The 27,316-nt window shown below is 32.9% G+C and overlaps 1 protein-coding gene across 1 annotated transcript in view; it reads left to right on the top strand.

The window, feature by feature from the left end:
* Positions 1–27,316, top strand: part of Cngl (Cyclic nucleotide-gated ion channel-like) — a 591,998-nt gene that overhangs the window by 450,758 nt on the left and 113,924 nt on the right. The window contains exons 8-11 of the mRNA XM_072526928.1: positions 4,744–4,874; positions 15,988–16,071; positions 17,792–17,850; positions 25,501–25,595. Coding sequence (XP_072383029.1) covers positions 4,744–4,874; positions 15,988–16,071; positions 17,792–17,850; positions 25,501–25,595 — 369 coding nt within the window. The remainder of the gene's footprint in view (positions 1–4,743; positions 4,875–15,987; positions 16,072–17,791; positions 17,851–25,500; positions 25,596–27,316) is intronic.

The raw sequence follows: 27,316 nt of genomic DNA, 5'->3' as shown, positions 1-27,316 counted from the left end.
CCTTGTTTGTCTAGAACTACCTTCATATTTTTGTAACTTACGCTTTACCAAAGATAATTTTGGTTTTTTTTTACTGGAACAATGTCTGGTAGAGGGAACCATTTCTTTCGATCGTATGTTTAGGTTTAAATGTTTTAAATTTATTTCTCAAATGTTTGGCAAATAACATTTTTTTTATTTGCAAAAAATTATTAAGATTTGTTTTTTATTAACCGTTTTAAATATAAATATGGTTCACGTATGATTTATTTTTATATTTACCTATATTTAAACTCATAGGTATCTATATTAGGTTATTTCTAAAAGAACCTTACAAAAAAAAGTAGTGAATTTTCTAGGAACAGTTTTCTAGAACTCATTTTCATTCTCACTTTTACATAAAATTATATTTTATGTAGATGCATGAATCATTTTAACCACAACTTAAAATTGTTATTTCAAAATTACAATACGAGAAACAACACAGCATGTCAACGTTCAAGCCAATGCATGGGCCTAAGATCCGAAATATTATGATATTAAGATAAGACTGTTTATGTTATTGTCACGTTCATAAGAATTATGATCTGTTATCTGAGGCTAATCGGCACTTCTTTTGTTAAACTAGTCAGTCCATCCCATTCACAAAATAATAAATATATGATCTCATTCATTCATTATTTTTTTCTTTAAAAGTTGAGACACAATTTATAATGCAAATCGTTCGCATCGAACTAGTTCTATGAAAATTAATGCACTAGTTCAATTAGTTCAGTTGAAAGAATCGTTCATTTAAACTATATCGATGGTGAACTACACATCTTTAATATCTGGTTCACGACGACTTTCTGTAACTTCACTTTGTAATAGTCCTTTAATAATTTTTTCGCAAATAGATAACATATTGCATATTTTAGGATCATTACCATAATTATTGAAAAGAACCCACGTATTTACTATGCATGTGTCAAGACAAATTTCGAAGAACACTTTCTTGTACCACTTAATGCTTTTCTTTAACGGGGTATAATATGCACCTTTGCACATTTGATCGGAAGTCCACACCTTTCTTTGTCTTATTATATCCAATAACTGCATGGTGGTTTAAGAATGTCTTCACCTTGTCTATTTTTTTCCTGTCGGTTGGAGGCTTACTGTATGGCTGGAAATTGTTTTAACTAATACAGGACATTTTTCCATCCATTTAGCAACTCTTATGCCATAATCACTTTGTTTTCCATATATTTGCCCTTTCTTAAAATTTTTTAACATACATCTTTGGGATTGTTTTCTGTTAGATCTAAGGGTTTCGCAAACATATGTTTTACACTGAAGAAGCTTTTTACATAAATTTACACTAGTATAATAATTATCAATATAATAGTGTCCTTCCTTCATACAGAAGCCCTCAGGTAATTCCATCCAAATATTGTAGGAATGTCCAAAATCATTGTCAGGAATATTTAAACCTTTTTCATCTGCGTATATTTTTAGGTTATATATAACCTTCGACAGTAACCTAAACAGGCAAAAAACCATTACAAATGCAACAAAATACTACGACACCCACGACTTCGCATTGTGTCCACCGGTGGTACATACAGAAAATAGCTTTTAAATAGAAAAATATGGTTTTAAACATATAAAAAATATATTGATTGAGAGACTGAGAGATAAAATCTCGAAATGTTGCGTTGTCGCGAACGTGTTAAAATAAATATTGTTTGACTTCGTAGGTTGGTTTTTTTAAGTTCGATTAAAATAATATGAAATATTAGATAATTCCATATAAGTTTGGTTGTGTTTAATTATAATTGAACAAAAAAGTTTATCCTCATAAAAATCTTTCTTTATTTTCAAAGTGTCAGTTTACCCTTAATTTATAAATGGAAGTAAGTCATTTGTGCTGCACTCAAAAGTTATTAAACTTGATGTTACACCATTTACCATAAAGTTTATCAGTAAGTGTATTTCTAAACTTAATAAATAAATAAGGTAGTGGGCACATAATTTACATGGAAATGGATAATCATAATGAAGGAAGTTTAGGAACTTAACTTATAATTTAATGCATGTATTAAACAAACTACGAGTATGTACAACAGTTTTCGATAGCAATCATTTACATAACAGACTTTAATTAAACTACGAGTAGACTATTGGTATGCATTAATTATGTAAGTGTTAAAAACTTTTATCATTGTTTAATAAATTTTCAACTAGACGTTAAAAAACAGTGAATATGTGGAGTAGCCTCCCCCCTCTCCTCCTATAATGGCAGCTTGCGAGTTGATCCTCAAAACCATCTTTTCTCTTATTGCAGTCTATAATTGCTTCAGATTAAATTATAGCTACACCATCTTCCTTATGATTATCTCTCTTTCATGCCGATTCCATGTTTGTTCGTTTAGAAGAGGATATCACGTTTATCGTGCCATTTGCCTATTACAGTGCCATCACTATGTACCTTTCCAATTATTTCTCCTTTTTTTAATTTTGCGGAAAGTATATCTTCTGAAATATATTTTCTGTTTTTACGTAGTATCCCTAATAAGTGACTATTCTTCTTCTTAACGTGCCCCATCCCTAAGGATATTGGCGATCATCATGGCCTATTTGACTCTATCTGCAGCCGTTCTGAAAGTGACTATTAGCATCTAATAACTGTTTTGCTTAAGGCACAGACGTATAGTAATTATCGGTTATTACAACTCTTCCTTTTTGTCTTTGGCTAAATCTAGTACAATTTTTTTTCAATAAATCCTGCCATTTATTAGCCATTTTGCCGGTATACATAATCATTTTTAGAGTATAACCCACAGGATTACATAATTTAAATAATTTCAAGCCATAGCGGTGACGCTTCGAAGGTACATATTGTTTTAAAAGTGTTTGGCAAAACGTTATTGTATCATTTCAAATTGTTTTAGAAATTGATGGCAACGATCGTTTGGTAAAGCAGCCGTATTATTAGCAAAATGTAAGAATCTCAAAATAAGCTGAAATCTGTTATTGGTCCTTACAGAAGAAATAAAGTCAAATTATACAATGATCACTTATTCTAATAATAAGCAATTTTGAGAAGCTTGACAATTCCCATATACATAACAAAACCCAAAAAATTTTAAATTTCTTCTTTATTGGTAGGTTTCCATGGATGAATTCTGGATGATCTGCTATAACGTTGTGCATTTCTTACTTGCGCAGCATTTCTGTTAGTTGTTTATTTATTTATTTATCAATGCTAGTTGTTTATTTTTAAAATATTTGTTCCTGTTTTTTCATTCGTCAACTACGTCATTGGCAATTTGTCTACTTGACACGGCGTCGCTTCAGCGAATGCACAGACTTGACTTTCTCTAGTTTCTCATTCTTGACTAATACAGTTTTTTTACGAGCACTGGCCTATTTTGAAAAACTGAAATAAATAAATTGAAGTTTTTTATACACAATGGCCCACAAAATACCATTTTATTAATTGCATCTCCTTAATTAAGAAAATTTGGCCTTTTTTTCTATTTCTATAGCTTCTCCGATAATTCTTGGTTTATAGAAGCGAATAAGGCCTATGCTTCTGTGGTTTTCAAAATAAATTTTATGACCGGTACGAAGATCATGTTGAATCTAAACTGTTGAAACTAAAATTGAATCGGAATTGCAAACAGAAATGGAATGTCCATAAATCCTATTTTTGATTCTACGATTTGTGTGACTTACATAAGATCGGGGTTTTTGTTGGTAGGTAAATATTGTCCTTATTATTCTTGATTTAAGTCTAAATATATATATATATATATATATATATATATATATATATATATATATATATATATATGATATTTTGGAGGATAAGGTATATATATATATATATATCATTTATTTTCAAGTGAAGTAAGTTCAAAGTAATAATCGAAGATCTTTTAACTTTTAACCACTTCATCCTATTTTACAATCACACGTTTTCACAAGAAAAAAGTAGATGAAACTCAACATTATTTTTTAAATTTAAAGTATATTCAGCACTTTATTAAGTGCTTATGGAAATGCACACACAATTACTACAATATATGTGAAAAAAACTTTTAAACTGAAAAAGCGACTCAAAGGATAAGTGTTTCATTAAAAGTGCCTAGTAGATGAAAGTACCTAGTTAGGATTCTCCGCATCTATATATTCGCGAGAGCAGTGAGAACAGTAAAGCAGGACTTTGGCCGGGACGTTCTTAACACATACATACAATGTTCCCTATATGGTAGTTCCATGGTGCTCCAAAGGAAGCATGATAAAAGGAAAAAGTGTTGTCTTAAGCGATACATGGTTAAGATTGACCGGCGCGCATGACAGCATTCCGTGCCTACTTGTGGGAACAAAGGATAGAAAAAGGGGTTTGCTCGCGGATTCTGTTTCTACACTCTCTACCCCAAATACTTAGCCAGAAGATGTCCTGAGAGGAACACACTTTGAGGTTATTAAAACTAAATACATATCTGGAGCCCTGAAGAAAAAAATGTAAAACAGATAGCTGCTGATATATAAGGTAAAGGAAAACCGTACAAAACTAAAACCCCTGATCCAAAATTCTACTGAGTTCTTAAGTCCCCGTACTTTTTAAATTTCATACTATAGAGTGGGAATTAGTATTAAATATATAACTCATTCTTTCTAAAGCCAATATAAAAGTAACATGCAAAAATAATGGTTTTAAAATATATACTTTGACTGTATGGTTATTTTACTAGTTTTAATTGTATTTATTTTTTAAAGGGCGAGTGGGTGTATCCATATCGACCAGGAGACTACGCAACGTTAACACGAAAATATTTAGGATCTTTATATTGGTCAACGCTCACTTTAACGACCATAGGTGATCTACCAACACCAGAAACCAATGCCGAGTAAGTTACCATACCATTTCATAATTAGTTGGCCATATAACTTTACCAAATGCAAGCAAGAGCTACAAAATAATCTAATTTAAGCCAAAAATCTTGTGAAGTATTGTTACTCATAATATTGTTTATACATAGTACTTAATCATTTTATGAATACGTGTTTCTAAACAATTTCTAAACAATTAGAATTACTTTCAAACCATCAGTCATAGACGAATAATTTTTTATAATTTAACTGAACTTTCAATATTTTAAAAACTGACAATTTTTACACGAATTAAAACCAAAAATAAGTTATTCTGAGACGACTAGGTAAAAAGTAGGGATTTTATTTAAATTTGTAGCTAATTTGTTTATAATAATTCTTCTTTTTATGGTGCCCTATCCAATTAGTGGATGTTGGCGACAATTTTAGCATAATATTCTCGGTCTTGTGTGGCTCTAAAGAGTGCATGGGTATCGAGGTTTGTCCAATCCCTTGTGTTTTTAAGCCATGAGTATTTCTTTCTTCCGATAACCCGTTTTCCTTCTATCTTCCCTTCTATAATAAGCTTTAAAAACTGGTACTTGTAATTTCGAAATATATTACCCAGATAAGCAGTTTTTCTTCTTTATATTATTGGCAGGAATTCTCGTTCTCTGTCCATTCGATTTAATACTTTGACATTATTTGTTGTGTGATCTGTCCATGGAATTTTAAGTAGTCTTCTAAATACCCATATTTCAACGGCCTTCAATCGGTTCATCACATTGGCCTTTATGGTCCAGGTTTGTAAACCTGGAGTAAATGTAACATTTTACAAAGCGATATTGAAGCGTTAAGTTAAGACTGCTATTGCTTAGCAGGGTTCTCATATTAGTAAATTCTGTTCTGGCTTACTGAGTCCTGCTACGTTTCTCTAGGTCTGGATCTAGATCTTCAGTTATCCAACTACCGAGATATCTAAACTTGGAGACCTTTTGGATGTTGGTATTGTTTACTCTTATATTTAATTGCATATTTCGTGTTATAATAACCACCATTACCTTCGTCTTGTCTACATTAATCATTAAGCACAGTCGTTCTCCTTCAGTGTTTATTCTATCTATTAGTCGTTGTAGCGCTTCTTGGCTATCAACTATTATGACTGTATCATCAGCATAGCGAAGATTACTAATAGTCTGTCCGTTGATGTTCATCATATTTTCATCATTTTCGATAGAGCCTTAAGTGACATCTTCAGTGTCACTTAAGTCTCTATCGAAAATCGTTTCAGAGTAAAGATTAAAAAGCAGGAATGACAGAACACAACCCTACCGTACATCTGTTTCGATTAAGAAATATGATGTAGATTCCAGTCCTACTCTTACAAATGCCACGTTGACTTTTTCACGTACAACGACTTTAACAGATTCATACTTGTGAACCAGTTATCGGTAGTAACATTCCTTTCTGATCCATATATGGCTTGACATCATCTCAAGAGAACCGCATTGAGAGACTTCCTAACAGCATAAGAGTCATCAGGTTGCTGCTCTACATAGACTTTAAGATTTAAAGTGAAGTAACACTTGGCATCAACTAGGGCAAAAATTTTAATCCCATATTTATTGGGTTTGTTTGGAATATACTGTCTAAATGAGCAACGCCTTCGACTCCAGTGTCAATTATTTCAAGGTGTCCTAGCCACCTTAGTCTATTATTTTAATAGACCGGACGATGTTGCATTTTTCATAGCATTGATACAACTCAAAATTGTAGCGCCTACGCCATATCCCGCTTTCTTGTGTTCCTCCGTATATGTGCCTAAGTATTTTTCTTTCAAAGCGGCCTAACAGTTTTTCGTCGCTTTTTACCATAGTCCATGTCTCTGACGCGTATGTAAGGGACTAACAGGTTTAATAAGAGTTTCATAATATATTAGTATCTTATTATTACATCTATTAATGTCCCGCTTTTTGTACTCCTCCGTATATGTGCCTAAGTATTCTTCTTTCAAAGCGGCCTAACAGTTCTTCGTAAGAGTTATAGTAGAGTAGAGTTATAGTACAGTATATTAGTATCTTGGTTTTTCTGCTAATTATGTGTGATGTTAAGAGCTGCTTTAGTAGTAATAAATAACTTTAACAATATAAAAACAAATGCGACCAAATATGCACGTAAGCGTTTTTACTATTGCTCTATGCAGTGAAAGTGGGTAAAAAACTCCTTACCTTTTTTAAGAGCACTGCTACCAAATTTACTATAAAGGAGGTCAATTTAAAAAAAATTGTTGAATATAAATATAAATATTTATTAATTCCAGTAAACAAAATTTTTAAACCTGGATCTTTAGTATCCAGGGCCCGGTCGCCAACGTGATATCCGTATTTAGCGACTTTTCATTCAATATTAAATTTGTTGATTCATTTTTTTTTTTAATTTGCAACTCTGGAAAATGCATTTTCCAAATGAATCTTCGTTATATACAAATGCAATTTTTTATTTCTTCATGATCGCCTTAGTTCACAAAATTTACTCACGCTCTCAGGAATGCACAAAACTGCATCTTAATCCATCTTTATGTGCCGATTTTGAAGGTTCATTGCTTCATTTTTTCGACTATATTGCTAACTCGTTAGTAAAATAAGGGAGGTACTAATAGGTTCATCCTATCAGTACTACTGTTATTTTAATTCGTTAGTATTAAGAAGGCGGAACTGGTTTGTTACTAATTGATTTTTAAGTACTTTCTTTTTATTTTTAGATTTGATTTGACAAAATTTGTAAAAAGATACATACAACCTTATGATTCACCGAAGATTTATTGGACGTGAGCATTTTGAAGGTTCGGCCTATACATTTTTTGTTCGTTAAAGTATCTGAATGTATAAAGTAATAAATTTGTAAAAGTATAAATAAGAATAAGAGTACTGCTTTATAAAAAGACATTATTACATCAAGTTTATATGTAAAAGATTATGTCATATTGTTATACTTCTTAAGTATTATAAGAAATAAATATTTTTTAATGTTTACTTTTAGTGTTTTATAAAAATATAGTATAGCGCTACAGTGCTTATCTGGGTATGGCGTGGAATTTATCCGCTACTTTTCTTTATTTTTTATACCCAAGGATGTAATTCTTTAATTGTCTAACTTAACAATAATTTTTTAACACATGTACTTTGTAGATCATATTTAATTGAATAATTATTGTTTAGTGGTCGTCCTCTTTGACTTGTGTATCCACCTATAAGGTGGATAACGTAATTAAAAAGATGAGCTATAAAAAAATATAAATTTATTCTAATTGCATATTATACAAGCATTGCGCTCCCGAAGAAGCTGAAGCTGTTTTTACTTGAAGATCCTTTTTGTGTGGGGGATCATCCCATTCTGGGTTTGGTTTTACAGTTTCTGGTGTGGCTTCGTTGTTTCCACTACTTTTCTCCATTCTTCTCCTTCTACCCCTTAAGTCTTCTTCCACTTGTTGTCTTCATTTCAGTTTAGGTCTGCTTCTGGTTCTTTTACTTGGCGGTATCCATTCCATTATAAATCTTAACAGATTGCTCTTTTATCTGCTTAATATGTGTCCATACCACCTAATCCCTCGTGCTTTTATTGCTCTAACTATGTTCTCTTGACCCATCTGTTCTTGTTTTTCGTGATTCATCCATTGTCTTGCATCATCTTCTTCGTTTTAACCCTTGGGTCCCAATATTTTTCTGATAATCTTTCTCTCAAAAACTTTCAATTGCTCTTCTTCTCTTACTCTTACACAACTACATATGATATACATAATTAAGGTAGAATTTAAAATACAGTTGGTTTTGGTTAAACATTAAATCTGTTTGGTAAATCACTTGATTTAAAACATCTCATCCTACGTACTTCATTATTGTCATCAAATGACCGCTTCGCGAGTACATTGGGGTGCACTTTTATCCGTTCAGCATATTTGACGCTGTAACTTGTTACAACTTTTACCGAAGGCACTATCAGATCTTTTTCTATAGAGGAGAATGTAACATACCACGGAGCATTTACTATGGACCTTAACAGTTTATTCTGGAAGCGTTGGAGGATTGCAAGATTAGAATTGCTAGCGGGGTCTCATAATTGAGTACCATCTGTCCATATGGGCTTGAGGATTGCAGTTGAGGTCTAAATTTGCAGTTGTTTTCTTTTGGTAAAGATGTGCTTCTGCCAGGTTAGTTTGTATGACTAGTACGCTTCCTTGTGGAACACCTGCTTTGATAGGGTGGAGCTGATTGTATTCATCGTGCTGCTTTACCTTCTTCCTATAGTGCCGTGCACCTATAGTGCATTGGCGAATTATCTTAAGGCCAGACGTGTTTCTTTTGCGGCATGCAAAAGATCGCCAGTGTTATTTATGCCTGTCCAGTTCTTTATGTTCCGTAGCCATGACATTTGTTCGCGAATTACTCCTCTCTTGCCTTCAATCTCTCCCTGGATGATTAGTTAAGGGATTGCTTATTTTTTTCCTCTTAGAATATGGCCGAGATATCTAATTTTTCGTTTTTCGTACCTTAATCAAATTGAGTAGTTCTCTCTCAGTATTTGCCTTTCTTAAGACTTCTTCGTTTCCCACCCTATCTGTCCATGGTATGCGGCACATTTTTCGCAACGTCCACATTTCGAAGGCCTCTAACTTATTAATGAAAGGTACTCTTAATGTCCATGTTTCCATGCTGTATAACAATATGGACCATACATAGCATTTAACTATCCTGTAGCGGAGATTGAAGGAAAGATTGCAGTTACATAGTAGCGGTTTAAATTTGATAAAAGCTTGTCTTGCTTATTCGGTATGGCATTTTATTTCTTATTGAGGATCCCATTGGTCATTCGTTATCATTTACAAGTATTTAAATATTTTCACTTAATCGATTAGAGCATTATCTACTTGCAGTTTTATTCTTAAAAGTGCGTTTTTTCTTATTGACTTTATTTGCATTTAGTTTTTCCAGCATTCATCTTCAAGCCATATATTTTTCCTACGGTGTTTATTTTATTTAACATCCACTACATATCATGTAATTTACACCTGCTTTATTGATTTCGAAAAGGCCTTTGACAAAGTACAACATGAACCACTAAGACAAATTCTAATAAAGAAAAATATAGACAGCCGAGATATTCGAATTATATGCAACCTATATTGGAATCAAACAGCAAATGTGAAGGTTGAGGGTAGGCTAACAGAAGAAATTCAAATCCGTCGAGGAGTCCGGCAGGGATGCATCTTGTCGCCACTTTTATTTAATCTGTATAGTGAAGCTATTTGTGAACAAGCACTCGAGGAAGAAGATCTTGGTCTGATAATAAATAGTGAGACGATCAACAATATAAGGTATGCTGACGATACGGTTCTCTTAACGGGAACGATAGTAGAACTACAACATCTCGTTCAAAGTCTCAATATATACTGTAACAGTTACGGCTTGAAAATTAATTTGAAAAAAACTAAATTTATGGTAATCACGAAATCAAAGAACATCAGAGCTAATCTTGTAATAGACAATACAACGATTGAGCGTGTGTCCTGTTATAAATATCTAGGTGCTTGGATCACAGACGATACTGATCAAACAAAAGAGATTAGATGTAGAATAGAAATCGCTAGATCAGTCTTTAATAGAATGCGCAAACTCTTTTGCAATCGTGATATCAATATAAAGTTACGAATACGAATGCTGCGGTGTTATGTCTTTTCTACCCTGTTGTATGGAGTAGAGGCTTGGACACTAAAACAGTTGACCACAAAAAACATCGAAGCTTTCGAGATGTGGTGCTATAGGCGCATTCTCAGAATATCATGGATGGACCGCGTCACTAACACGCAAGTACTCCAAACTTTAGACAAAAGATGCGAAATTCTAAATGGGATAAAAACTAGAAAGATGGAATACTTGGGGCACATTGTGAGAGGTGAAAAGTACGAACTTTTAAGAAATATCATGCAGGGCAAAATTAAGGCCAAAAGAAGTGTGGGAAGAAGAAAAATATCGTGGCTTCGTAATCTACGTGAATGGTTCGGGTGTAGTTCGATTGAACTTTTTAGGCGCGCTGCTAACAAAGTCGCAGTGGCCATGATGATTTCCAATCTCCGCTAGGAGTGGCACGAGAAGAAGAAGAAGACATATCATGTTCGTTGTCTGTTATTATGGCGGTGTGGTCGGCGTAACGAATGTTAGTTATCGTGAACCCGTTTACCTTTATTTTACACTCAGAGCCTTCCAGTGTCTCCGCAAAAATGTTCTCCACATAGAGATTGAAGAGCATAGGAAACAAAATACACCCTTGTTGCACCCTTTTTAAAATTTTAACTTTTTCTGTGTTTGTTGATTTGTTCAGTCTCACTCGTGTTTTTTGATTCCAATAGAGATTTTGGATAACTCTTATATCTTTCTCGTCAATGTTAGCGTTGTGTAGCATTTTTATCATTGCTTCATATTTTACGGTGTCAAATGCTTATTCATAATCGAGGAATGTTATGACTATATCCTTTCGTTGATCCATGCAGTTTTGTACAAGCGTATTCAAGTAGAATACCTGTGCTTCACGTGCACCCAGTCCGCTCTTGAAACCAAATTGTGTCTCACCGCTTAGATCTTTCAGCTTTCTAAACATTCTTGTGTGAAGGATGCGAAGAAATACCTTAAGCAAATGGCTCTTTAAACTTATCAGTCTGTGATCTTTGTATTTTATCGCTCTTTGTGATTTAGGGACCATTATAAAGGATGAATAAAGCCAATCCGTTCGAATGTGGCCGGTGTTACATATGGCATTGAAAATGATTACCAGCATGTCGATGTTATCATCTTCCAACATTTTTATGGCTTCCGTAGTAATTATATCCGGTCCAGGGGCCTTGCCTAGGTTTGCTAATTTTATAGCGTACTTCACCTTAGCGCGAATAATGGGAGGGTCGGATAAATTTTCCGTGGGTAAGTTAGTAGTTGGAAGATTCGGTCTATTATCCGCAAAGAGGGACGAAGCATAGTTTGCCCAGATTTTAGCTAGTTCTTCCTGGGTATGAACGTAGTTTAACTGATAATTCTCCAGGCGAGTCTTATGGTGTTTCTTGTATATACTCGAAATTTCTTTGACCTTTTTATGTAGTTCAAGGCTGTCTCCCTATTCCTGTAGGGATTCCAATTCTTCACAACGATTCTTTCATCCCGCTTTCCTTTATATTTTCAATTCTTGCCCTTAATATGGCAAATGTTTTTTTATCTTATAAAGTAAGCCTTAATACCAAACCTTTTTGAGACTCATTTTGTTCACAATAAATTATTCATGAAAGTGATTATGAAAAAAAATCGCATGGGAATATTCTTTCGAACGAACCCGAATGTTTGAGTTCGCTAGTTAAATGATAAGAATAATAACGAAAAAATGCAATATTTTGATTATAAATAAATTAGCAATTAATTTAAGTATTACGAGAATACCTGGCTTAACTCATTATTGTTATCTGTACAAAGAAAAACACTTACCTTTTAAATATGGTGGATTTAAGTCATTTTAAGTGGTTCTTATCGTTGGTAGGTAAGAACCCTTTTACAATTTTCTCCCAAATTTTCAAACTGCACAAGGCATCTCAATGTTTCGTTCACCGATTGAACTCGTCCGGGGGTGCCTTGTCCGAAGAAGGGGTGGTTTTTTAGTTGGTAGGCGACTAGTCAGGGGTGCATGTGGCGCATATAATCCATACTTTGGATGTTATGTCCTAGCATGTGTTCCTTTCCGGATCGAATCCAATAGTACTAGGGACATCTTCCGTAGTCGGTTTAGAACCTTTCCATCTCAGTCCAAAAAAAAAATATATATTGTAGCAAGTAGTAGAAGAGTAGCATCTGCGCGTCTCGACGCAATGGACTGGTCCAACTAGAGGAGATGTTTACATCGCAATTTCTCGACTCAAAGTGATCTTGGTTAGCATTTCTAAGGATAAAAATTCGCATCTAAACGTTCTAAAGGGTGACTACAGGTGGAAGCGAACCAGCCTTGATACCAAATTTTGTATATAATTCGGCAGAAATTTGATAATCTAACAAGTGAATTTCTTTGAACATAAAAACAGATTACCATGTGTTAGCCAGTTTGACAGTGAGAGTTTACTGAATAGAAGAAAATAATATACTGTAATCTTTTAAAGTACTTAAATAAGTAATTAAAATATGTAAAGAAATAAGATTAATACAGTAAAAATATTAAATGTAATATATATAAATAAATACTGAATATTTTCCCAAATACCGAACTTTTCGGCTTGTCTAAGTTTTATTACAATAAGTTGATTGCTTGTATTTGGTGAACTGACTATCGGTGACTTATGCTTTTTTTTCAAATAAAAAAATTGTTTTATTTTATATCTGTTTGCAAGAGTTCTTTTAAAAAACTTTTAAAAGGATTTTTATAAACTACTAAATTTGTATAGCATTTCTTATACAAAAATGTTAAAATTATTTGCAGTTATTTCACACTTTGTATAGTACAATAAAAATTTTGACAAATCAAAAGTAAGCACTATTATTAAAAGGAGTTTTTATTAAAAATTAAGGTCAAACACAAAAAAACTCAAAACAGAAATAACATTAAGATTGGAATAGGTGACATGAATGCAAGAATAAGACGAGCGCGAGTTTTTATGACCACGATAGAAATAGATCTATTAACAGACAAATAATAGAGAAGTCTATTGAATATGGAAAACCACCATATATGTGCTTTGTAGATTTAAAAAGTGCTTTTGACAGGGTGAAGCGAATGACATCTTAAATTTATTACAAGCTGAACAAATAGACCATCAGATAATAAGGACAATTAATGAAATTAACAAGAACAACAAGACCAGAGTTATAATGCCAACAGGGGAAACAGAATGCATAGAAAGAAAAGGAGGAATGCGCCAAGGAGACTCGCTCAGCCCATTGTTATTTAACATGGTGATGAATCAAATAATTCACGAAGTAAGAAAACGACACGGATACCACATGGGAGCGCATAAAATCACGATATTTTGCTATGCCGATGATGCAGTACTAATTGCTGATAACGAAGATGACCTACAAAGGCAGCTACACACCTTTAATATCACAGCAAACAAACTTAATATGAGAATACTAGTAGAAAAAATTAAATGTATAGTGATTAGTAAAGAGCCGCATAGATGCAAACTAGAAATATACGGCAAAATTGTAGAACACGTAATGAAATTCAATTACCTAGAAGTACAGATCACTAGTGACAGATATATAAGAACAGAGACCACAAGTCAAGCATTAAAAGCGGCAAGAGTAAGTGGTTGCCTCCAAGAAACCATATGGAGAAACAAATATCTGACCACGGAAGCAAAATGAAAGTATACAAGACAACAGTAAGGCCAATCCTAACATATGTAGCGGAGGCAAGGACGGATACAAGAAAGACGAAACAACAAATTAACAATATCGAAATGAAAGTACTAAGATCAATAGCGAGCATATCATTAAAAGACAGACAAACCAACAGAAGTATACGCAAACAATGCAAAATTCAAAATTTTAACAGGTGGATAAAAACAACAAAAAAACTGGAACGAACATGTAAACCGAATGGGACCAGATAGATTAGCGAACATCTGTAAAAACAACAAGCCGTATAGCAGAAGACCCGTTGAAAGGCCGTCAAAAAGGTGGAAAGATAATGTACAGTCAAAAACGACTGAAACAGAATAAGAGGCAGACAAACAGGAGTAATCCTAGTCGCACGAAGAAGAAGAAGAAGAAGAAAAAGATAGGAAAGCACAGTCTACACAACATCATTAGAGATGATGGATTACGACTGATAAACTTAGCAGCAGCACTAAATATGATAGTCGCTAGCACCTATTTTGAACACAAAAATATACACAAGGTAACCTGGACCTTTCCTGATGGAAGAACAACGAGTCAGATTGATCACAGCTTAATAGATTCAAGACATAGAACAGACTTAATAAAGTGCAGATGTTATAGAGGCGCAAACAAAGACTCAGATCATTGCCTAGTGATCTCAACATTAAGGGCTAGAATTTCAAACACCAGCCAAGAAAATAAAATCGATCAGAATAAAGAAAAACAGCAGCGAAAGATAAAATAGGAACAGAAATTTGTGCCCGTAAAAATAATTGGTTTGACGATAAATGCAAGAATGCAACAAAAAAAAAATAAAGCCTACAGAAAGATGCTTACTTAACGATCTAGAACAACTGTAGAGAATTACCAGACACTGGAAATAATACTAACTACCGCAGAGATAAACCGCAGAATTTGAACGGCAAACATATGCTATTTTGGGCTCAATATCCTCCTTAAATCCATAATTATATCGAGAAATACAAAAATAAAAATCTACAAAACAATAATACGCCTAGTAGTAACATATAGTTCAGATACCTGGACTTTAAAAAAATAATGAAAACATGTTAGGATGTTTAGGAAGAAAAAAGTACTAAGGTGAATTTATGAAGCAGTGAATGTCAATGGATTGTGGAGAAGACGATACAACTTCGAACTTAAAAGAATATACCAGGAACCTAATGTCGTAAAACCTATTAAAATAGGACGTCTGAGGTGGATAGGGCATGTAATGCGGATAGAACAAAATGACCCAGCTAGAAAAACGCTCTTTAATAGACTCATTGGTCAGAGAAGAAGAGGAAGACACAGAACAAGGTTCCTTGATAGTATCGATGAAGACATGAGAAATATGGAAATACGTGCTTGGCAGAGAAAGGCGATGAATAGGGACGACTGGAGAGAAATTCGTGAGAAGGCTAGAACCCATGACGGATTGTAAAGCCAGAATGATGATGATCAAACACAAAAAAAACACTTTTTATACTTTTTGTTCAGTTATTTATTCTTAAAAAGAATTTTGCGCCGATTCATACTCATATTAAATATTTACAGATTAGTATTGAGTTTACTAAGTTTTACATAAAAATTTTTAAAAACCAAAAGTAAAACATAAATTATTAAACCTATTGTTATTACTGTAAAACTTTTTAACGGTTACCATAAATTTTAAATATAAAACAGTTAATTTGTCAGTTGTTTATGATTTTTACAGGAGAACTAATATTTTCTAACTCTTTTTGTTCAGAAACATAGGATCGGTAGACGGCCCTCGTTCCCTGCCTCGAAGAGGGGTCAAATCACGTCTGTTGCAGTTCAGCACCAATAACGGGTACGTCTTGTCGCACCTCTGAACAAACCATCCTCTGAACTCCCCTCAGTCGTCACTCTGGCAGCGGCAGGATCGAGGGTCGTTCTGCCGATTTTAGTTCAGTTTCAGTTTCTATAAGATAGAACAGTTCTTGTTTTTGAACAGCGCCTGCCACTGCCACTGTATGACGATCGTTCTTCTTTCTTTAATTGTTTATATTATTATTTTACTATATATGTGTGTGTGCCTGTTCGAAAACATTTACTGCTATCCTTTTGTATTTAATAAGTCACCTATAACATATATTTGTTAACATGCATGTTACCCTTACCATTAAACAAAACCAATTGAAGTAAAAAATATTTTACATAATATTTTTAGTTAACCCGAAAGATTCAAAATGAAAGATTATTAATGTGAATTGCTCCGTTTCATGGAGCTACTTTTTAATCATTGTAAATTAATTATTAATATTTCATGTTAGGACAAAACATAATTGTTTCAAGAGAAACTAATTGAAACAGGAGACATAAGCAGTCTACTGCAGCAAAAAATGCAGAGATTATATCAAGACCGATTACGCTAAAAGCACCTGACATACATTAAAGAACTCATTTATTTTTTCACTTAACATATACGTCAATAATAAAAGGTACGATGTGGAAAAAGACGCCAAAGTCAAGAAAAAGGAAAGTATATATCACATAGAAGGGCCACGGGAAAGAACGATCAGTCACATTTTGTACAAATCGAATATAATATATACGCAAATAAAAGAAAAATAGTTTGCTAGTTTATTAATTATATATGTGCTTGTGATCTTTAAATTTTAATTACGGAGCTGGAATCTGATTCTATTTTTGCGTTTAATCAATTGGACTGCGCTATGTAATAACGGATTAAGAGTAAAAAATTTATAATCGAGATAATAGTTTCTGAGAATAGATATTTTTAACCTGTCAGTATTATTAATACACAAGTTTTAAGATAGCTGTTTTTCCTTTCATAAGAAAAAATACTTTTTGGCTGTAAATAATTAGTCTTAATTTATGGAAAATATATAATGTGACACACATAGGACATAAAACTTACATAAATAGATTGGTCTCGTAAATCTTTGTTTATTGTCTCGGCCGTTAAAGGAATTACGTAGACATGCTGTATATTAAAATTAAACACCACAGATATAGATATTAAAATAACAAATATCTTACTTTTTTCGTGCCTTTCATTGCTTGTTATTGAAACCATTGCAATGTTCCGTGCAAAACTGTTGTAACTCTGTTACATTAGAGTTACAACAGTTTTGCACGGAACTTATGTACAAAAACGCAAAATAGTTAAACTGTTGTTGTTGTAGTATTTAGCCGGTTAAGCATTTGAAAGTTACTAAAGTTTTACAGGGAATAGATATGCATGTTTACAATTGAATTCCATGATTAGGTACTTCATTTTCATAAAATTTTGAGTTACTGCAGTCTTGCACTGAGGGTGCGATATTTTTAGTAAATTTTCTATTACTGTCAAATTTACAGGATTTCTTTCTTCAAATCCATTATAATCAAGCTTGTACTCGAAATACAGAAAGCTAAAATGTTACTTTTTGTTTAGCTTCGTATTTCGTTGCATAAAATTATTTTGGAATGAAAAATGAATTTTAGGAAATAAAATATTACCTTATGAAAATTAAAATTTCATAAAACAAGTGCATAATTGTATACTGACATTATTTTCTTTTCAGGTATATTTTTACTATCGTAAGTTACCTGATTGGGGTCTTCATCTTTGCAACAATTGTAGGTAAGTGAAATCTTGTCATGGCTGTACGATTCTAAAAGGGTTTTCTTGTGTCATCATAGTTATTATGAAATTTATACTTGGAAATAAAAGTTCATATAAAATAATCTACTGATGTAAGATTTTGAATTGAAGTTTAAAAGCAATTTTCAAAATAAATTTTTCTACTATTTAAATTTGCGTTTCTAAAACAATAATTTCTCTCTTGTTATATATTTAAGTGCCCCAATTATGCAGTGAACAGGACGCATAAATTTCTTACTTTTTGAAAAAAGAATTTTGTTTAATAAAAAAAATCTAGTATCTGTTATTGATAAACTAGAGGCCTTCGAAATGTGGATATACAGAAGAATTTTGAAAATACCTTGGACAGACAAAGTAACAAATAGTGAAGTTCTTCGAAGAATGAACAAAGAACGGGAGCTGTTGATCACCATCAAGAGAAGAAAGTTGGAATATTTTGGTCATGTGATGAGAGGGAAAAAGTACCGATTGCTCCAGTTAATTATCCAAGGAAAGATTCAGGGCAAACGAAGCGTGGGGAGACGACGTATATCTTGACTGCGCAATTTAAGGGACTGGTTCCAGTGCACCTATTAAGTTAAGTTAGGTACTAGCTCAGAGCACCGTAGTCGACCGAATATAATAAACTCCTGTTGACAAAAAAAAATAGCTTCAAATTTCTAAATTAGCCAAACATTTATTTAAAATACACGATACAAACAAAAACGAGATCTAAACCTTAAAAAGTTATCAAAGATAATAACTTGAGACTAAAGTTATCTATGACTATGAAAATAAAGTTATCCATTTAAAAAATTATTGTTTTGGTTATTATTCCTCAACATTTGTTTAATAACATTTCTTTGATTTATGATAATTACTTTAGTGTCGTATCACTCTTATAAAATAATTTTCTACATAATTTACAATAATGTGAAATAATAAAACAATAAATTAAAATTAAAATATGACATCAATGTTAGACATAAATCTTCAAAAACACCTGGTAAGTATTTGTCAAAATTTTATCAGAATAAATGTTACCAAAGATCTGCAGGCGGATGTTGTTTATAAAGAAATTGTAAACACTTTAATTTAACATATATTGGGCAAACACACCAATATCTACATAGAAGGGTTGTTGTACACAAACATAGTATACAAACCAAGAAATTAGCTTAGTATCCTCTCGAAAATAGCCATTCTTTTGATTTTAAAAATGTACAGATTTTAAAAAAAGAACAGGACTACAACAAAAAATATATATTGAAGATGATTAACAAAAAAAGTATTAAAATTTGCAATATATTCAAAATGTATATACAGGGTGAGTCATGAGGAACTTTATATACTTCTACCATATGTAGAGTCCCTCAGGGAGCATATCATGTGGCCACTAAAAAATGTCAACTCCTCTTCTTTATTAATTAACAGGGTGATTTGTGTAAATGACCATTTATTTCATTTCACTGTAGTGTTTATACGGCTCATTTGATTTTTTTAATTTTTGCATGATACAGTACACTACTATCAAGCATTCGACTGGTATTAGCTAAACTAAAAAATTCCACGACTGGCTGGAAAAATTAATTTAGGGATTGGTATTAAATATTACGCCCTGTATAATTTTTTTTTAAAATGCAATAAGTGATTTTCAAACTACATAAATAGCCAATGAAAACGACATATGCGACAATGTTGTCGCACTTTTATTAAATTTTTAGTGAACGATCAAATCTTACCAAAAATAGAACAACCATAATGAAGTATCAAATTATAAGGTATTAATTTAAACAAATGTTATAAATTTCAAACATTTTAATTAAAATGAGTTCCTACAACATAATCTAATACGTGGAAAATTAACATCTTTACTGTCACTTTGTATTACCTCTACGATAGAATCAATTGTTTTTCAATTTTAAATTTTTACTTATAGATCGTATTGGGGCATTATTTTCGATAAATAATAAATGTATGTATTAGTTTTTGTTGATTGTAAATGATTAAAATTTTATGTCAAATGATAATACATTGCATCAACTGTACTAAATAAAAATAAATCTAAAAAAGTTTAAAATGAAGATTGGCGTTGACCGTTTGACGTTTCTTGATATTTTATACCCATTGTCATTATTGTCATTATCAATTGTTATTTATGTGTACAAGAATACATATTTTTTCTGTCATATCTACGTTAAGTACATTATGTTAGTTTTGGTAGAGCTTTTGTTACTTTCGTTCAAAATGCCACATCAGTTTTCGACCACAGAATATGCAGACATAATATTTGTTTATGGATTCTGTAATGGGAATGGTAGGGCTGCCAGTAGAGAATATCGCAGCAGATTTCCTAATCGTCGAACTCCCAGTCATCCAACATTTGGGTCAGTATTTAATTATTTGCGAGAAAATGGCACTTTTCCTAGTGGAACAACAGAGCGACATGTAGATGAAGCGCAGGAAGATGACATTATGGACGCCGTTACTGTGAACCCTACAATAAGCACTAGACAAGTAAGTCGAGAACTCAATGTTACTCAATCAAAAGTAAGTAGAGTCTTACAAAAAAATAATCTATACCCATATCACATTCAAATGGTTCAGCGACTACATGCTGGAGATGAGATCGATAGGTTGGAATTGTGTAGATGGATTAACAATAATCGACCAACGCTATACAGGACACTATTTACAGATGAAGCCCAATTTACCAGAGACGGGATAAATAATTCACGAAATTCACATGTGTGGGCAGAAGAAAATCCCCATGCTTTTCGAGAACGTCGTTCTCAGTTGAGGTTTTCGGTTAACGTGTGGATTGGTGTCATAAATAACCAATTAGTAGGTCCTCACTTTTTTGATGATCCTTTAACAGGGCAGGTCTATTTGAACTTTCTACAAAATATTTTGCCGAATTTGCTTGCCAACGTGAACGTTGCTATCCGAGGGATGTATTTTCAGCATGATGGGGCACCCCCACACTTTTTACTGGCAGTGAGACAACATCTCAATAATGTTTATGGCAACAGGTGGATAGGACGTGCAGGTCCTATTTCGTGGACTTCAAGATCCCCTGATTTCAATCCCGTTGATTACCATATTTGGGGACGATTGAAGCAACTAGTTTACGCAGTGAATATTAATAACCGACAACAATTAATTTAAAGAATTATACATTGTTGTAATACTATTAGAAACGATCCCCAGAGTATCCGTAATTCAATACGTCAATTAACAATTCGGCAACAAAAATGTGTACAGACTGCAGGGTTCCATTTCGAAAATCTATTTTGAATTATTTTTATTTTGTTACCATTATTGTATCTTTTCCAGTTCTAATTTATGGGTTTATCATAACTATGTACATATTTTTAGTTTTTTTTTTAAATTGTTCTTCGTTATTGTTAGTAGTTACTGTTTTTTGTTGTGCAGTGACTCAGTTTATCATTTCAATTAAAATGTTTGAAATTTATAACATTTGTTTAAATTAATTACCTTATAATTTGATACTTCATTATGGTTGTTCTATTTTTGGTAAGATTTGATCGTTCACTAAAAATTTAATAAAAGTGCAACAACATTGTCGCATATGTCGTTTTCATTGGCTATTTATTTAGTTTGAAAATCACTTATTGCATTTTAAAAAATATATATACAGGGTGTAATATTTAATACGAATCCCTAAATTAATTTTTCCAAAGCCAGTCCTGAAATTTTTTAGTTTAGCTAATACCAGTCGAATGCTTGATAGTAGTGTACTGTATCATGCAAAAATTTAAAAAATCAAATGAGCCGTATAAACACTACAGTAAAATGTAATAAATGGTCAATTACACAAATCACCCTGTTAATTAATAAAGAAGAGGAGTTGACATTTTTTAGTGGCCACATGATATGCTCCCTGAGGGACTCTACATATGGTAGAAGTATGTAAAGTTCCTCATGACTCACCCTGTATAAGACATCTCTCCAATATATACTATCACAACATAATAATTTAAGCTGTTCTTAAATGCACTATTAGTAGATATTTAAAATATGACCCTGAAGTAGTTTTGTTTCAAGTGTCAGCCATGTGGTTTTTGGGTAAAATATCACTTTCCATGTTCCATCGCAAGCTAGCAAATATCATTGATATTTTATTAAAATAAGTAATTAATAAGTCACCATCAATTTACATATTTTCAATGTATATATCTACAAACTTATATATTCTTTTTATATTTGGTTAATTGTAAATTTTCATTGAAACGCTTTGTCCTACTGCGTGCTGTGTCTCTTGCTAAATCAATACCCGTTCACAGCAATCAATCACCAGAGAAATCCAGAGCAATAAAAAGTACATAGTTTCGGCTCCATGATCCAAACAACCAACACCAAATTAGCAGTATTGAAAGGCAATAACTCTCGCGGGATGCGTTTAAGATTGCACATCGATACGACGTACCCGCAATATATCACAGAGACGTCACTTCCATTCAATATGGGACGTTAGGAAGCTGCACGATATGTACTATACGATAGGTTAGTCTTGAGTAAAACAGATGTACATCTCTATTGTAAAATTGATGAGGAGCTCCTATTTCCGGCTATTGTTTTGTTTGTTTAGATGGAGAATGATAGCGTAAATGTGATGGGTAATTTATTGGAGGTTTAAATGTAATTTCCTACCAATCGGTAAATTAGAAAGTAGGAAAATCGTTTTTAATGTGTGGCTTACTTACACTTAACATACAGAAGCAAAATAATATATCTTAGAAATATTTTATTTTTTTTTGTTTAGAAAATAACCGCATTAACTACCTAGGTCATTAGCGGGGTAAAGAAAATAAAATAGGTGTACAAAGAATAAATTTAAGTATAATAGGACGGTACGAGTCTATGTTTGTTCTATGTTTGTTGGGTTTGAGCAGAGGAATTATAATGCTGTCCGACTATACAGATGGAAAGACTTGATTTGTTCAAATAAAATTGCATAAAATGAAAAAGGCAGTCAAGATTTAATTTCACGTACAAAGCGTCTATGTATCTGTTTATACGTATTTCGCTTTAATAAAGCTCATCAGAACAGATATTCATAGGCGTTCTCAACGTGAAAAATAAATCTTTCCTGTCTTTAAGAAGCAACAATAAAATGGCTTCGAAATGGACGCAATAGCGACATCTGATATTAAAGCCGTAAAATAGTTTCGAAACACAATTCAGATTTCTGCCTTAATCTGAGCCTTCTAAAAATTGCAAGGCAAAGCAGACGTTGATAAAGATGTTAATAGAGACATGGGGAATCTAAAATTTGCATTCCACGACATGTCTCCTCAACTAAGCAGAAATCCTTAGCGAATTGGTTTCTTGTACTCATACAGAGTAGATCCGAATAAAATGAAAAAGACAGTCAAGATTTGATTTCACGTACAAAGCGTCTATGTATCTGTTTATACGTATTTCGCTTTAATAAAGCTCATCAGAACACCTATTCATAGGTGTTCTCAACGTGAAAAATAAATCTTTCCTGTCTTTAAGAAGCAACAATAAAACGGCTTCGAAACGGACGCAATAGCGACATCTGATATTAAATTATTTCAAGTTGAGAACGCCTATGAACATCTGTTCTGATGAGCTTTATTAAAGCGAAATACGTATAAACAGATAAATAGACGCTTTGTACGTGAAATCAAATCTTGACTGTCTTTTTTATTTTATTCGGATCTACTCTGTATGAGTACAAGAAACCAATTCGCTAAGGATTGCTGCTTAGTTGAAGAGACATGTCGTGGAATGCAAATTTTAGATTCCCCATGTCTCTATTAACATCTTTATCAACGTCTGCTTTGCCTTGCAATCTTTAGAAGGCTGAGATTAAGGCATAAATCTGAATTGTGTTTCGAAACTATTTTACGGATTTAAAATTGCATAATTTTAACAGGATAGACATTCTACTTTCTGGTAGGTTTAGCAAAAAAATAATGATATATCGTCTGGAACTAGAGCTAAATTTTTAGTTAAAATTAGTTTTTACATATACACATCCATAAGTTTTTGCATTGTAATCGGTACATTTAGTATGTTATACTTATAAGAGCAGTATTCCAACTATGTTTTTACTGCGCCTAGTTTCTTAAGCGTAAAATCCTGTGTCAACATGGCTGACGGAGAAATGTACAGAAATTGAAATACTACAACGCAAACATCACGATTTCGATATGCACAAAAAAAGGTACAGAACACCAGAAAACAAAGCAATACAGGCATATCTTTAGACATTAAGGCCAGATTTTGACTACTATTGAAGATAAATTACGAATATATAAAGGCAAGAATTATTCGAAGATGCAACACGAATTCCGACTGAAATAAACAATCCCTCATCATCATCATCATATAACGGGGGTCCTACGGCGATTGCCGCTTCCCGCATTTCAGCCTCCACCTTTTCCTATCTCTCCAATCTCCCTCTTCTAAGCCTCTAGATTGCATTGTTTTTGTAATTTCTCTTCTCCAGGAATTTGGTGGTCTTCCCCTTTTCCTTCTTTCTGGCGGAACATACATTAAGGCTTTCTTTGGCCACCGCTCCTCCTCCATTCTCATCACGTGACCATACCATTGTAATTACCTTCCTTGTATTCTATCTGAAAGAGTATCTCTAATTCCTGTACGGTTTCGTATTTCCTCATTCCTGATTCTTTCCATTCTCGATACTCGACATGACCTTCTAAGATAATCCATTTCCACAACGTCTACTTTATCTCGTTCATTCTTTGTCATCGTCCAACATTCGGCACCATATGTGGTAATTGGTTCTATAATTGCTCTGTATACGCGAAGTTTATTTTATTAGACCACAGTAATGAATTCAGTATTCGGATGCATTTTTTCCCTTGGGTTATTCGGTTTTGTACATCTATTTTAACTCTGCCATCTGCTGATATAATGCTTCCTAGATATTTATACTGGCTGCAGCCTTTTATGACTGCGTTTTCAAGCCTCAGATCTGTGGTATTTCCTCCAATTTTTAAATATTCTGTTTTGCTTATGTTTACAGTAAGCCCCCATTTGGCATATTCCTCAAATAATTTTCGATTCATATAAACAATCCCTATGGCCCAGAAATAACAAACGAAGAAATAAATTGATTAAAGATGGGAAATCACCAGGACCTGATGAGGTGCATGGTGAAATTTTAAAGCTAGTAGAGGCACACCAAATCACAGCTCTTACGAAACTATTCAACAACATCTACGAGACTGGTTACGTACCAGAAGACTATCTATCTATCTAACTTTAAAGCTCTTTTTATTTCCAAGTATGGATATAGGCCCCTCTTCCATTTTTTTCTGTGCATTGCAATTTTCATCCATCTTAGACTGGCGTATCCTTTTAAATCATCTGCCAACCTAATGGCTGGTCTTTATTTGGGTCGTTATGTTTCCCGGGGTCTCCAGTCTCCAGTTGTTTGTTCCATCTATCAATGAATAATTAGACTATTTGATTAAAGTAGGTTAAAAAGAAATATAGTTGTAAGCAGTTTGGTGTAGACATATATAAGATATTTAGGAATTTTTAATTTTTACTAGGCAAAATATCTGTTGCATTTTTTTATTAAAATAAATTTATAAAAAAGTTTTTAATATTAAGTTATTTTATTTTTAGGACAAGTTGGCAATGTGATAACTAACCGAAATGCTAACAGATTAGAATTTGAACGTCTTCTAGATGGAGCCAAAACTTACATGAGGCATCACAAGGTAAGTTTTCCACGGTGTTGTTTATAGAGTTGTATTCTTCTAAATCTGGATATTTACTACTTTCTATCTATATATGTGATATTCCAGTTGTCATTAAGAGTGTGTTTAAATAAAAAAATTAATTTATGCGTACTCCTCAAGGGCGTTTGTTTAAACAAAATATAATTATTCCTAGCAAGAATGCGATATCCACAGTAGTTAAAAATAAAAAAAGAAAAACAAATGCTTTTTGCGAAAATAAGAATGCTTAAGCAGATAAATGAAGTGACAAAAGTGAATAAAAATCAAAAATCCATTTATTATTGGTATTAGGGTTTATTCAGGTATGGCATCGATTGATGACAAAATGAATGAGGTCAAGTCAAAATGGTTCAACGCCTAAATGATCACTATCGAATAAGAAAAATCAAAAATAGAACATAATAGTAAAAAAGCTCATGTGGTAAATAAAATTAAATATAGATTAAAAAAATTGCGAATTAGATCAAATGAGGTCAAGTCAACATGTATATCATTCAGAAGTATTTTGTACTTGATCCTCTTGTAGCAAGTTTCTTTGCCATGTATTTTCCGATACCTGCAGCAATATCAGTATAACAGTCCTATATTCCGCTAGTCTTCTGAGTTCTTCTTGATATTCAAAGTATTATAACCGCTTGACTATATGTGAATTTATTTATCCTCTCCAGTTAGACATCCTTTATGTTAAATTATTTTTCTCAATAGAATAAAGGGGTATATTCTTTTTCTAGTAAACTATTAATGTTTAAACTTTCCTCACCAATGAAATATTTTACATAGAAGATTAATCGTGATTTTTTTAATGATGTTACTATGGTCTGATCTAACCCGTTATGTTGGTTAAGTTCTTGTAGTTTATATTCGTAATATATTATTTTCGCCCATTATCCTGTAACCATATGCAGAGAAAAGATGTACAATAGGACTTTCAATTTGCTGTTAGTGTTCCTATTAATTCCAAGGCAGGCAAGTCTTTGCATCTAACTTTGTTTGAGCGTGAAACTTCTATGCTGCAACTTTGACCAGTATATCACTGATGCATATGTAACTACTCACTTTACCAGCATACTATAAATCTAATGTAATATATATATATATATATATATATATATATATATATATATATATATATATATATATATACATCGGTTTAGAACGTCTTTCGACGTTGTCCGATACCTAAACACTATCTCTTCCTATCCTTGCAGTCGTTTGTTGTTAAATTTCTTTCGCTCATGGACTTGTTTACGCCGTGTTGCCATTCTAATCTGGGTCTTCCTCTTTTCCGTCGACCTATCGGTTGCCATTCTATTATTTTTTGGGGAGTCTTGTTGCTGGCATCCGTTGAACATGCCCATACCACCTTAATTGTACTAAACAGTAACCAAATCTGTCATACAGATTTTTCCTCATATTTTGGAGTAGGGCTGGTGTTTTGCTTGAAGAGAAATGAAGTATTTTTGCCCTTAATTCGACTAGGTTTGTGGCCCTTTCAAACTAATGCCTATAAATGTTTTCTTTGAGAAAACCTCAAAAAAAGAAATCGTTAGGCGCTAAGTCACAGGATCTAGCGGACAATTTAATTGTATCACGTGTACTTATCAGTCGATCAGGAAACGTTTGATCGAGGAAGTCAATACTTGCTCTATTGTTGTGAACCGAACATCCATCCTGTTGGAAATAAACCTAAAAATTAACGG

The sequence above is a fragment of the Diabrotica undecimpunctata genome, chromosome 3, assembly GCF_040954645.1.
Source record: "Diabrotica undecimpunctata isolate CICGRU chromosome 3, icDiaUnde3, whole genome shotgun sequence".
In the NCBI taxonomy this organism is placed as follows: domain Eukaryota; kingdom Metazoa; phylum Arthropoda; class Insecta; order Coleoptera; family Chrysomelidae; genus Diabrotica; species Diabrotica undecimpunctata.
Note: the sequence above shows the minus strand (reverse complement) of the source record. Positions and strands in the feature narration are given on the sequence as shown.